Source organism: Chiloscyllium plagiosum, unplaced genomic scaffold, assembly GCF_037043375.1.
Source record: "Chiloscyllium plagiosum isolate Xiang-an unplaced genomic scaffold, Cpla_swu_hap1 HiC_scaffold_16, whole genome shotgun sequence".
Taxonomy (NCBI): Eukaryota; Metazoa; Chordata; class Chondrichthyes; order Orectolobiformes; family Hemiscylliidae; genus Chiloscyllium; species Chiloscyllium plagiosum.
In genome coordinates, this window is record NW_028270154.1 from 55,089,969 (window position 1) to 55,104,298 (window position 14,330).

The 14,330-nt window shown below is 40.6% G+C and overlaps 1 protein-coding gene across 15 annotated transcripts in view; it reads left to right on the plus strand.

Annotated features, from left to right (window-relative positions):
• Positions 1 to 14,330, plus strand: part of arhgef37 (Rho guanine nucleotide exchange factor 37) — a 236,463-nt gene that overhangs the window by 107,472 nt on the left and 114,661 nt on the right. For 11 of the 15 annotated variants that reach the window (XM_087995405.1, XM_087995412.1, XM_087995410.1 and 8 more), the window contains one exon: positions 11,612 to 11,790. The exons of 2 other annotated variants lie outside the window; for them this stretch is intronic. In XM_087995405.1, coding sequence (XP_087851531.1) covers positions 11,612 to 11,790 — 179 coding nt within the window. Of the gene's footprint in view, positions 1 to 11,060; positions 11,190 to 11,611; positions 11,791 to 14,330 lie in introns of those variants that run through there. 2 more of the 15 variants (XM_043703771.2, XM_087995414.1) reach the window with 2 other exon arrangements.

The following is a 14,330-nucleotide window of genomic DNA, read 5'->3' on the forward strand; positions in this document are numbered from 1 at the left end:
AGAGGGCAGTGAAGGCCCAGTCTCTGGATTCATTTAAGACAGAGTTGGATAGAGCTCTCAAGGATAGTGGAATCAAGGGTTATGGAAATAAGGCAGGAACAGGATACTGATTAAGGATGATCAGCCATGATCATATTGAATGGTGGTGCAGGCTCGAAGGGCAGAATGGCCAACTCCTGCACCTATTGTCTATTGACACACGATTGCATTTTTTGTGTTTATTTTTACCTTAGACAGAAGTAAGAAAAGTTTTAAGGACCAGTGTGCAACAAGTCAGAAATGTGAACAGTTACAGAAAATAATATTCCTTTTACCAAGTTTTCACTGGGATGCACACCATGAATTAAATGTCTTTTTCGACAGAGCCAGGCAGACATATTTTAATTTGAGTTTTACACCAACCAATCACACTGCATGGAACCCTCCATCCTTCTAGCTGATTTGTTATTTAGATTTGAATGCAATTAACAAATCAGGTCACATGTTTGCCTTGTTACCTTTAATTCCTATGTATAGGATTCTGGGTAATCCAAGATGGAGGATGGAAAAAAATTGTGGCTGTAAGTGTTTTTTTGAGTAATTTTCAGTGTTGGAGCTGATTTCCTTGAATTCCAGGAGCAGTAGTTATTGTTTTATCAGCTGTTGCATTGATTTGGAAGTTTGGTTAAAAACAAAACAAAATAATGGCGCTTTAAAAAAAAAGAGGAAGGGAGACAAAGGTAGTGACCATGTAGTGGGAAGTGAATCAATGGAGAGAGAGGGAATGAGGTGCTGGAGGAAGTGGTGGAGGCTGGTACAATTACAACACATAAAAGGTATCTGAAGGGCATATTAATAGGAAAGGTTTAGATTAGATTCCCTATATTATGGAAACAGAGCCGACCCGACCCTCTGAAGAGCAACCAACCCAGACCTATTTTCCCTCTGACTAATGCACCTAACACAATGGGCAATTTAGCATAGCCAATTCACCTGGCCTGTGCATCTTTGGACTGTGGGAGGAAACCGGAGCACACCCATGCAGACACTGGAGAATGTGCAAACTTTACACAGACAGTCACCCAAGGCTGGAATCGAACCTGGGACTCTGGTGCTCTGAGGCAGCAGTGCTAGCCACTGTGCCACCCCCCAAGGGGTATGGCCCAAGTGCTGGCAAATGAGGATGGATTTATATAGGATATGTAGTCAGCACACATAAGTTGGACCATGTCTGTTTCCATGCTGTATATCTTTAGGACTCTATATAGCATCCTATTAACAAAAATAGGTACTGACAGCATGTAGTTTAATAATCAATACCATTTCTAAGCAAATATGATATTATCTTGTATTATTGTACAACTTTTATCCAGTTCTATGTTCTGTCCCCTTTTGTAGATAATGCAATAAGATCATAGCATGAATATTTCTTTGTTCTCAAAACTCATTACAACACAAGGCACATGTTCACAAACATGCAACAATTTTTTTGAACAAGCACTTCATTTTGTTAAGCAATTTGATAGCTGATTACTTGCATCTCCCATTTTACGTTTGAAATTTTCTTTCTTTCAAACACCTGCTTTATTACCTGCAAGATCAATCCTTATTTAATCTGTATTCCATAACACTCTTCATCGAGTGGACATTGTTCCAGAGTGAATGATTATCTATATAGCATTTTATACACATTTTTTTTCACGATTGCATTTTATATATAAGATAAATACTGTACCAGCACAAGTGTGTCTGGAGCTAATGTGCTTTTTACTACTCATTTTTATTTATTTTATTCCTAAGGACATCATGTGTCATTTCTTCTTACCAAAAATGTGATCAATCTTCCTACTTAAATAATCATTGGAAAGATTAACATATAAGGTGTAATGAAAAATTACCAATTTTATTGTTTGAGTCAGTTGGGACTATAAATCTGAGTGTACACTGTTTTTACACAATTTTTAAACGTCTTACTTACCTTCAGCACTTCTCCAATACTGGTATGTCTCAACATGGTGCATCATTCTAATAACTCAGTTAAGTGTCTTAACTGGTCATTCGTAGCAGCAGAATTGGGCGGCACGGTGGCACAGTGGTTAGCACTGCTGCCTCACAGCGCCAGAGACCTGGGTTCAATTCCGCCTCAGGCGACTGACTGTGTGGAGTTTGCACGTTCTCCCCGTGTCTGCGTGGGTTTCCTCCGGGTGCTCCGGTTTCCTCCCACCATCCAAAGATGTGCAGGGTCAGGTGAATTGGCCATGCTAAATTGCCCGTAGTGTTAGGTAAGGGGTAAATGTAGGGGTATGGGTGGGTTTCGCTTCGGTGGGGCGGTGTGGACTTGTTGGGCCGAAGGGCCTGTTTCCACACTGTAATCTAATCTAATCTAATCTAATCTAATCTAATCTAAATCTAAATTGTACTCTTAACACAATCTGCAACCTCTTCACCTGGCATATACCTTACTCTACCACTACCGTTGAGTTAGGGAATCAACCCTAATTTTATGAAACATGCAGAAGGGCATGCCAGGAGCAGCACCAGGCTTACCTAAAAATAAAAAACAAAACGCTGGATAAAGTCAGCAGATCTGACAGCATCTGTAGAGAGGAATAGAACCAAAATTTCAAGTCTGGAATTACTTCTTCAGAAAATCACAGCCATATCAAACTTCAAACATTGGCCCTATTTCTCTCCACAGATGGTGCCAGACCTGCTGACTTTCTCCAGCATCCTTAATATATTGCTTTTACCTGTATACAAAAACAAACATGAAGTGTGAACGAGGTTAGTAGTCTAAGTTTTGTAGTCTTGCCATATCTAGCCAAGAATAGTGGTAAACAATTAACTTACTGGAGGTGGGGACAGTACAACACCCTCAATGATGTGGGAGTGCAGCAGTGCATAAAATAAGGCTGAAGCATTAACAACTGTCTTCGGCTAGAACAGCATGCAAATGATCGACTCCTGCCTTCTCCCAGCCAGCATTACAGATGACAGTCTTTAGCCAATTTGATTGACTACACATGTTATCAAAAAATGGCTCGAGGCACTGGACACTGCAAAGACTATGGGCACTGTCAACATCCTTTCAATTGTACTGAAGACATGTTCCAGAACTTGACACACCCCTAGCCAAATGTTCCAGCTATAACACTGACTTTTACCTGATAATATGGTAAATTACCCAAATATGATCTGTACATAAAAAAAGGTCAAAAAAAACAGGTTAAATCCAACCCAGCTAACTACTGCCCCATTGATCTACTCACAATCAATAATAAAGTGGTTGACAGTATCATCAACAGTGCTATGAAGCTGCACTTGCTCAGTAATAGCCTTCTTGCTGATGCTCAGTTTGGATTTTGCCAGGATCACTCAGCACCTTACCTCATTACAGCTTTGGTGCAAACATGGACAAAACAGTTGGACTCCAGCAAGGAGGTGAGAGTCTCAGTCCTTGATATCAAGGCCACACTTGACTGAGTGTGGCATTAAGGAGCTCCAGCAAAACTGGAATCCATGAGAATCAGGGAAAACACTCTACTGGTTGGAGTCATATGTGGCACAAATGAAAATAGCTGTGGTGTTGGAGTTCAGTCATCTCATTTCCTGGATCTCATGGTAGGCATTCCCCATTCTCTGATTAACCTGTTCAGAGATGTGACTTACACACTTTTAGAACAGGTGTTACTTGAATCTAGGTCTCCTGACTCAGTAGTAGGCTCCAGAGGGCCTCTAATTTCTCAGGAGAGTGTCCAAGTTCCAATCATCTTCAGCTGCTTCATCAATGACCTGTCCTCCATTGTAAGGCCAGAAGTAGAGATGTTTGTTGATGATAATGGTACATATTAATGGTTTAGTTGAGGGAACTAAATGTAATGTCTGCAAGTTTGCAAATGACACAAAGCTGGATGGAGGAGTGAGCTGTGAGGAGAATGCAGACGTACCTCACTGATTTGGACAAGTTGAGTGAGTGGGCAAATGCATAGCAGATGAAGTATAATGTAATAAATGGGAGATTATCCACATTGGTAGCAAAAACAAGAAAGCAGACTATTCTTTGAATGGGAAAGAGGGAGGTGCAATGAGACCTGGTTGACCTTGTCCAGCATTCACTGGAAGTAAGCATGCAAATGCAGTAGGCAGTGAAGAAGATAAGTGGTAGATGGCCTTTATGGTGTAAAGACTCGAGAACAGGAACAGGAATGTCTTGCTGCAATTGTACAGGGCCTTGGTGAGACCAAACCTGGAGTATTGTATGCCACTTTGCTCTCCTTATCAGAGGAAGGATATTCTGGCTATAGAGAGAGTGCAACAAAGGTTTATTCGACTGATTCCTGGGCTGGCAGAACTGATGTCTGAAGTGGGAATGGATCAGTTAGGCCTACATTCACTGGAGTTTAGAACAATAAGGAGGGATCTCATAGTAAAATAAAATTCTAACATGACTGTAGATCCTGTAAGTTGATGGACAATACTGTTGAGAAAGGAGTTGTGGGATTTTTTTTTCAGCAACTTTGAAGGAATGGTGGTATATTTGCATGTCAGAATGGTGAGAGGCATTACAGCTTTGGTGCAAACATGGACAAAGGAGGTGGTCTCCCAATATGCCTCTCACCCTTTTCCTTCTGTATTGTACTGGTCGTGGCTATGAAAGGAAAATGCAGTATGTTCCAATAACCTGGGAGTCCAAAATCAGAAATTACAGTTTAAGGATGTGCCATTTACAACTTAGATGAAAGAAATTTCTTCACTGAGAGAGTAGTGAACCTGTGAAATTCTCTGCATCAGAAAACAGTTGAGGCCAAAACTTTGAATGCTTACAAGAAAGACTTAGATGTAGTTCTTTGGGCTAAAAGGATCAAAAGTTATGGGGAGAAAGTGGGAACATGGTACTAAGTTGGATGATCAGCCATAATCATATTGAAAGGCATGAATGGCCAAATGCTGCTTTTACTTTCTTCTATTGATATCTTATAAGATATTGAAGCAGTCCGTGTCCAAACGTAGCATTACCTGGACAAATTCTAGGTTTGGGCTGACAAGTGTCAAGAAACATATTTTCTCCACATAAATAGCAGGCAGTGACCATTGACAACAAGACTACAACCTTTGCACCTTGCCCTTCAATCTCATGACCATTGCTGAATCCTCCACTATCAACATCCTGGTGGTTATGATTATCCAGAAACTGAACTGGACGAGTCATGTAAATACTATGGGTACAAGAGTAGGTCAAAGGCTAGTAAGCTAGGCAATGATTAACTCGCCTCTTGATTCTCCAAAGTCTGTTTATCATCTACAAGGCACATGTCAAGTGTGTGATGGAATACTCCCCGTTTGCCTGGATGAGTGCGACTCCAACACCTCTGAAGGAGGTGGACACCATCCGGGACAAAGCAGGCCACTTAATTGGCTTCACGTGCACAATCATTCAGTCCCTTCACCACCGATGATCATTACCAGCAATGTGTACTAACTGCAAGATATAGTGGTAAATTTACTGAGATAGCACCTTTCAAAAATGTGACCACTACCATCCAGAAGAACAAGGATAAGAGATACATGGAAACCTCTGTAAAGCTCCCTTCCAAACCACACCCCATACTGACTTGGATTGCTGTTATTTATGTCACCATTCCTTCAGTGTTGCTGAGACAAAATCCTAGAACTCCCTTTCTGAACAGTGTTGTAGATCTATTTGCACAATACAGACTGCAGCAGTTCAAGAAAGCAGTTCACTACCACCTTCTCAAAAGCAACTAGGGATGGGCAATACACAGTGGCTCAGCCAGCAATACCCAGCTCTCATGAATGAAGAAAAAATAAGTTACTCATACTACAGTGCATGCTACTCTTGCAAGATATAGGAGGTAAGGGTCATCATTAGTGTCCCTGCTGATTTCACCCACGAGGTGCACCAAACTCTATAGACTGTTCGGGAACTGGACTGGTGAGGCTAGGAACAAAGAACAAGTGCAGATGAAATGTGGCTGCAGGGCGGGTGTAGGAGGGAGGGCTTCAGATACGTGGATCATTGGGATACCTTCTGGGGAAGGTGGGACCTGTGTAAAGGAGACGGGTTGGGCCTGAACTGGAGGGTCACCAATATCCTGGGCATGAGGTTTGCTAGAGCTGTTCGTGAGAGTTTAAACTAGATCTGCAGAGGGTAGGGAACAGAGCTATGGATCAGATGATGGAGTAGGTAGTGAACAGGTAGATACAGCATGTAGAGAGTCTGTGAAGAGGGATAGGTACTTGATAGGGCAAAGATGCAGTCAGTGTGACGGGTTGAAGTGTGTCTATTTTAACACAAGAAGTGTCAGAAATAAGAGTGATGAACTTAGAGCATGGATCAGTGCTTGGAACTATGATATTGTGGCTGTAATGGAAACTTGGATATCACAGAGGCAGGAATAGTTGTTGAAAGTTCCAGGATTCAGATATTTCAAAAAGAATAAAGGTAAAAGAGGTGGAGAAGTGGCATTGCTAATCAAGGATAGTATCACAGCCGCAAAAAGGGACATCTTTGAGGAGGGTTCCTCTGCAGTGTGGGTTGAAGTCAGAAACAGGAAAGGAGCATCCACTTTATTGGGAGTTTTCTACAGCCCTCTCAATAGCAACAGAGACACCTAAGAGCAGATTCAGAGGCAGATTTTGGAAAGGTGCAGAAGTAACAGGGTGTTGTCATGGGTGACTTTAACTTCCCTAATATTGATTGGAACCTCCTTAGTTCAAATAGTTTGGATGGAGCAGTTTTTGTCAGGTGTGTCCAGGAAGGGGTCCTGACTCAATATGTATATAGGTTGATGAAAGGGCAGGCCACATTGGATTTGGTGCTTGGCAAAGTGGGAGAGCGTTCCAGTGATAGTGATCATAACTCCCTGACCTTTACGATAGTAATGGAGTGGGAGAGGAGCAGATGGTAATGGAAAGTATTTAATTGGGAGGGGGAATTACAGTGTTATTATGCAGGAACTGGGACACCTAAATTGGAAACAGGTATTGTCAGGGAAATGCAAGACAGAAATGTGGAGATTGTTTAGGGAGCACTTGCTTAATGTGCTGGACAGGTTTGTCCCTCTGAGGAATGGTAATTTGAAAGAACTTTGGGTGACAAGAGATGTAGAACATCTAATCAAGAGGATGAAGGAAGCTTACTTAAGATTGAGGAGGCAAGCATCAGTCAGGATTCTAGAGGGTTACAAGGTAGCCAGGAAGGAACTGAAGAGGAGAGCTAGAAAGGGACATGAGAAGTTTTAGCAGGTAGATTTAAGGAAAACCACAAGACATTCTACACTTATCTGAGGAACAAGAAGATGACCAGAGTGAGGTTAGGGCCAATCAGGGATAGTGGAGGGAACTTGTGCCTGAAGTCGGAAAAGGTGGGGTGAGGGGGGTCCTTAATGAATACTTTGCTTCAATATTCACTACTGAGAGGGACCTTGATATTTCTGAGGACAGCCTGAAACAGACTGATATGCTTGAACAGTTTGAAGGAGGATGTGCTGAAAATTTTGAAATTCATGAGGATAGATAAATCCCCTAGGCCATATGGGATATGCTTTGGGTTACTACAGGAAGTGAGGGAAGAGATTGCTGTGCTTTTGGCGATGATCTTTCCATCCTCACTGCCCACTAGAGTAGGGCCAGATGATTAGAGGGTGGCAAATGTTATTACCTTGTTCAAGAAAGGGAATGTGGATAATCCTGTGAATTACAGACCAGTCTCACATCTGTGGTGGGTATAGTATTGGAGAGGATTCTGAGAAACAGGATTTATGATTACTTGGAAAACCATAGTTTGATTAGAGATAGTCAGCATGGCTTTGAGAGGGGCAGGTCATTCCTCACAAACCTTATTGAATTTTTTGAGGATGTAACAAAACACATTGATGAAGTTAGAGCAGTGGATGTGGTGTATGCGGATTTTAGCAAGGTTGGTTGATAAGGATTCCCATGGTAGGCTCGTTCAGAAAGTAAGGAGGCATGGGATATAGGATACAGAATTGTCTGGCCCACAGAAGAGAGAGGGTGGTGGTAGATGGAAAGTATTCACCTGGAACTTGGTGACCAGTGGTATTCCACAGGGATCTGTTCTGGGACCTCTGCTCTTTGTGATTTTTGTAAATAACTTGGATGAGGGGGGGGGGGTGGAGGAGTGGGTTAGTAATTTTGCCAATGCCATGAAGGTTAGTGGAGTGGTAGATAGTGTGGAGGGCTGTTGTAGGTTGCAATGGCACATTGTCAGGATGCAGAACTGGGCAGATGGAGTTCAACTTGGAAAAGTGTGAAGTGAGTCAATTTGGAAGGTCATATTTGAATGCAGAATACAGGGTTAAACGCAGGATTCTTGGCAGTGTGGAGGAACAGAGGGATCTTGGGGTCCATGTCCATAGATTCCTCAAAGGTGTCACCCAAGTTGATAGGGTTGTCAAGAAGGCGTGTGGTATATTGGCTTTCATTAGCAGGGGGATTATGTTTAAGAGCCGTGAGGTTATGCTGCAGCTCTATGGAGCCCTGGTAAGACCACACTTGAAATATTGTGTTGAGTTCTGGTTACCTCACTACGGGGAAGATGTGGAAGCTTTAGAGAGGATAAAGAGGAGATTTATCATAATGCTGCCTGGACTGGAGGACAAAAGGTTGAGGGAGCCACGGCTTTTCTCAAAGAAGCAAAGAAGGATGAGGGGTGACTTGATAGAGGTGTACAAGATGATAAGAGGTATAGATAGAGTGGATGGTCAGATACTTTATCCCAGGGCTGAAATGGCTTTCACAAGGAGGCATAATATTAAGGTTATTATGGAGGAAGGTTTAGTGGAGATGTCAGAGGTCGGTTCTTTACACAGAGAGTGGTAGGTGTGTGGAGTGTGCTGCCAGCAGTGGAAACAGAGTCAGATACATTAGGGACATTAAAGCGAATCTTGGATAGGCACATGGATGATAGTACAATGAAGGGTATGTAGATTAGTCTCATCTTAGAGTAGGATAAAAGGCCAGCACAACATCAAAGACTGAAGGGCCTGTACTGTTCTATGTTCTATGTGGTCAACATTCCTTATTTCTACATCCAGTAATATTTTCAACCTTGTTTATGATGGATGAACAAATTGCTTGTGCAGTTTAACTCAAATTACATTTTTGTTTTCTAAATCTCTGCTCCCTGATATCATTAACATTTTTTAAAATTTCTTTAATGGAGAGGTTCCATTGAAGCAAACAATGGTGACCCAATTGTGTAAATTGCAAATTCAGATTCAAATACAATAGCTTTGTCATTTTCCATATTCAGCTTCGTTTGTGCATTCTTCATCAAAGGCATCCTTAATAATAATGATATTCCACTGGATACCACATCTGGCTAACAAAATCAATGACCCTAGCTACTTTGTAAGGAATATCTACTCTTTGTCAAGATTTTTGTGTTCACATGTGCAAATGTGAAGTTGGTGGCATTCTCAAAGTTCCTTAATTTGTACTGATCGTTATTACTCAGATTCTCGGTGTTATGTTATTCTGCCTATTCTTAACACTGATGAAATACATCCACTGTCTACTGCTGCGTTATTGAAAGGTTCCATTACTGACATGTTCATCACTATGCAGCTTCTTGCAACCATACTAATGCCCTCTTTTTGATCAAAATCTCCATCTTCTTCTTTGAACTTTCAGTTTCATGTTGAGTTTCGAATGCTCTTATACTGTTTTGGAACAGTTCATGTTTCAACCCATGGGCATTTTTGGGACCATTGTCATATTGTAAATCCCAAAGTCTCAAAATTGTCCAAAAGCATTGCAGTTCACATTTCTACTAGTTTAAGTTAATCGGAGATGTGATATGACGATGTGGTAAGGCTACTGCATGTCTGATGCCACTTTCTATAGATGGAGTTTGCAGGCAGTTGCTGCTCATGGCGCATATCCTGAAAAGTTGGTACTGTCCAAGATGGAAGCACAGAAGAAATAGTGGCAACCTGGAGCTGCGAGGTACCTGGTGTGACTTTCATGTCAATAATAATCACCATCTAGTTCCTCTGGGCCAAGTGGGAGAATAGGAAATTACATATAAGTGAGAAGAGATTAGATACTGAGGAGATATAAATACCCGGAAATAAACCTTTTGCCACACACTTGTGATATTTTGATTTTGCCATTCAAACCGTTGAATAAGAAATCAGAATGCTTTTTTCAAAGTTGGGAATCTCATTATACTGATCTTGCCATATGTTCAAACTTACACATCATTACCCACATTTTTCATGAGCTGGGAAAATTCAACTCTGTTTATTCACAATATTTCAAATTGATCAAATAGGTTTGTGTACAGTTTCCAAATAATTATAGTCACAATTTTGTTTTAAGCAAAATGATTTTCTGAATTTATTTGTGGTAGCATAAATGGTGCAAATGAGATAAACCATTGTGATGGTCTGCAGGTTGAGAAAGCCTTAAGATAAAATAATACTATGATACTGAATATGGACTGTGGATACTGTTCACATTGTTTTTTTTTCCTGACATACATAATTACACAGTTGAGTACCATAGATTTTCTGTGAAGAAACAACTGATATTTTGTGATGCTGAAAATCTGCATTCCAGGCATAGTTTTTAGGAGTCATGCAGGAAACAACGAACATATAAAACCCATTCTTGATTTCGCTCCAGGCTCTACTCATTGTGTAACATGCAACAATTACAGGGAGTGGTAGAAATACCGTAACTATGCACTGACATTTTGATTTATATCAATGCAAGAAGGAAGTTCTCTTATTATTTTTAAGCTGATGAGATTCACATCCTGCTGGAAAATTTACATCACTTTTTTTTGGCAATCAAATAAAAGAACACCATTCAGTGCCATGCCACAAAAGTAGAGAATATGCGCATGCGTGCACACTCACATTCCTTATTGACATAGCCACAAAGTGTTCAGAATTGTGAGATTATAAAACATAATTGTGATATTCAAACTTTAAAGCAATCATGAGTTTGCTTTTGGATTCTTTTGATTCCGAACTGTGGAGTTAATATTAGCCAATGAGGGCACAGCTGCAGATATTGCTTTGACAGCAACTCTCTCTGCCAGCCAGTCAATTTTTGTTTTTGTTTGTGCTCCAGAAGCTGAAGTGAAAACTGCGAGTGTGAAACATTTATTTTGACTTAAAAGACAACTTATATTAAGAAAAGTGAAATGTGTTGAGAAGGTATTTATGTAATGAAGTAATTTATTATTAAAAACTAGTTTAGTACAGATACTGATAAGTAGGAAAGCTCATGAAGCAATAAGTGACTAGAACATTCCATGATTGCTTAGAGCAAACAAACACAGACTGGTTTTGTTGTTGTGTAGGCAGTTATAACTGGGATTTTGCATTCTGTTCAATATAGATTGCATTGAGAATCGGATCATAAGGGGCAGAGTAAGGATCGAGATTAGATTTCTGCAAATAAATTTCGAGTTTACAGGAAATTGTGATTTACAAAGCAAGATCAAGTTACACAAGAATTGTACTTATATTCAACCACAAGACCATATTTTCAATTCTTTCTGGGTAGATCAGCCAAAAGGCCACAGAGAGGCATCTAATCAGCATAACTGTATTAATTCTAATTGTGTCTCCTGCAGGCATAGTTACCATGGATGATTCATCATATGAGGAACTTAATGGCAAATTTACATCAGCCAGTAAAATGGAAGAAAAACAAATGAAAGCTATAGAAGAACTGGTTGAAACTGAAAAACGGTATCTCAGTTTACTACAGCTGTGTGCAACAGATATCAGGAACCATTTACAATTCAAACAGGTAATCATTTAGAGATCCATATTTTGAGAAAACATTTGACAGGCTGTGGAATACTGTGCAAACTTTGGACTTAAATTCAAAAATGGGGACAGATCTTTTTGAGGGTCACTCATGCCAAGGTCATGTGGCAGAAACGTAGCTTTTTGAGACTATGTGGAAATCATCCTTAGAGTAGGAGGTACTTCGACTCGAAAGCCAGTCAGGTTTTCTTGAGTGATTACTTGAGTCCTTCTCAGCTCATTGCATATGCCGGCATGAGTAAAATACCAATTTTTATGTGCAGAAGGGCAGGAGGTTCTGCCCTTGGCCAGGACCACCTTGGCCCCAACTTCAGGACATCACATTTAAAAGGCAGCCAAACAATATTTCCTTCTCTGCAATCTAGCAACATCATTCAGCCTCTGCTCATTACCTCCCTCATGCCCCTAGAGATGTTAGAGACCACACAAAGTGCCATGCCTCAGCAGTGCCTTCCCATAGATTTTCCAGGAGGTTGTTCAGGAGAGAGAGGAATCCAATTCCCTATGGATTGCAAAAGGAGGCCATCCCACTTGACAAATGCGGCATGGGCAGAAGTGTCTGTGGTGATCAGCAGCTTTGGGCAGTTCAAGAGAACCTGGCTCCAGTGCTGCAAAAGAACAAATAATATGCTGCATATTACCACAGTATGTAGCACCGTCTACCCAATATTTTATGTCCCCGTGCATATGAGTTAGCATTGTAATATTGCCAGTACAGAAGACTGTCACATACAAGTCAGGGGGCTGGGAATCCCATTTCATGTCTCACGTACAATCAAGGCTAACACTTCATTGTATCTGCCAGTGTAGTTGTCTTTATACCATAATGGTGCCTGATGTGATGTGCCACCGTTGTGTGATATACTGATAATCTGCCACTCTCATGCTGGGTCATGTAGTGCTAAAAAAGCAGCAAACTTTAATGACAGCACCTGATATCTATATCTATTTATAGTGTATACATATATAGAACGGAGGCTGTGAGCATTATACCATTGAGTCAAATAATATAGCAATCACGTCATGAGCATGTTCTTTATAGTGTTATGAGATGGAGGCTGAACCCATCTGCTAATTAAAACTAACACCCCAGAAAAGCTTGCCTCACCTCTTAATCTGCTAAAAGTGTGAATGAAAGAAAACCCCGATTTTCCACTGTTTTAAAGAAAAAATAGCAATTTGTTTTCCTAACTCTAACAGTGGACACTAAACAAAAACTATTAACAAATTCAAGCTCCCTTTTTCTTAACCAATCACTATTTGACCCCAACTCTATTAAAAATGCTCCAACAGCACAATCATTCAACATTAAGTTAACTTAATCTCTCTCAAAGACCAAACAGTCTTTTACGCTGTCTTCCTTACGGTATTCTGAATCCGCTGCTTTCTTCCGAATCTGCTGTTTCCTTCCATCCTTCTGATACTGCTGTCTTCTCCTTGGATTGTCTTCTGATTTTTCTTTTTTTACTGCAAATGTCTTTATATAAAATTTCTTGGTACCTTTAATAAATGATGCCTCATGAGATTTCTTTGAGAGCATTGAGTTGTTTTTTTCTTCAGATGGCAATTGGCTCTGACTAATTCTCAAAAATGTCCTTCCTTTTTTATATCCCCAGACTAATGCCCTCTGTTTCGTCCAATGTTGTCAGTACAATTGGTTTTTTGGTATTGTGAGCATAATTTAAATTAATTGGTTAAATTTAAATCCAGTTGCCTTAATATCAAATCATAACCCCAAACTGATTTGTTACATATTATCAATTCTCAGCTAGTCACAGACACATGTGCTGTCACAATCTCTCCGCTCAGAAGAGGCACCTCTCTCTTAACGTGCCCATACACTCTTCAACTTCATAATGATAGGTATATCACAAATCTGCTGTGAGACATGATGCAACACTGCCTGTCACAGATATGGCACTTAACACAAAAAAGGAGCTGCCACACTCTGTGGTTCATGCACCGTCAGCTTACTGGCCTTCCTTCACACATAGGTGGGCAGATGCATCCGATAGCTTTTCACTAAATGCTTGCGTGAACCAAGGACACAACAACAAAATATGGCTTAGGGATAAATAACTCCCAGGTATCTCAGGCACTCATCACATATAATATTTGACGTGAGATGTCACTGATCTTCCATTCAGAGACATGAATGTTTGAAACTTGATGACCTGATCTTTCATTCAGAGGCCTGAACCCCACCTTCCCCATACCGTGTTTTTATTAGTAACATATATGAACAATCACAGCTCACCTCTACCTGTATCTATAAATACAGATGTAGTGCTCATGTAGCCACATTTAATGTGTCTTTATGCTTCTGTTTATCTATTGGAGGAAGAACATACACAATAATCACAAACATGCACAGACCAGACAGGAGAATGCCTGACATAGGCTGCTGACCCACTCCAAGGAGAAGGCTGCAGAGTTAGTAGGAAACCAAGAGGAAAATGTCCATGTTAAAGGGAGATGGGATACCTACAACCACCTATTGCGAGAGTCTCTGATCTGCTA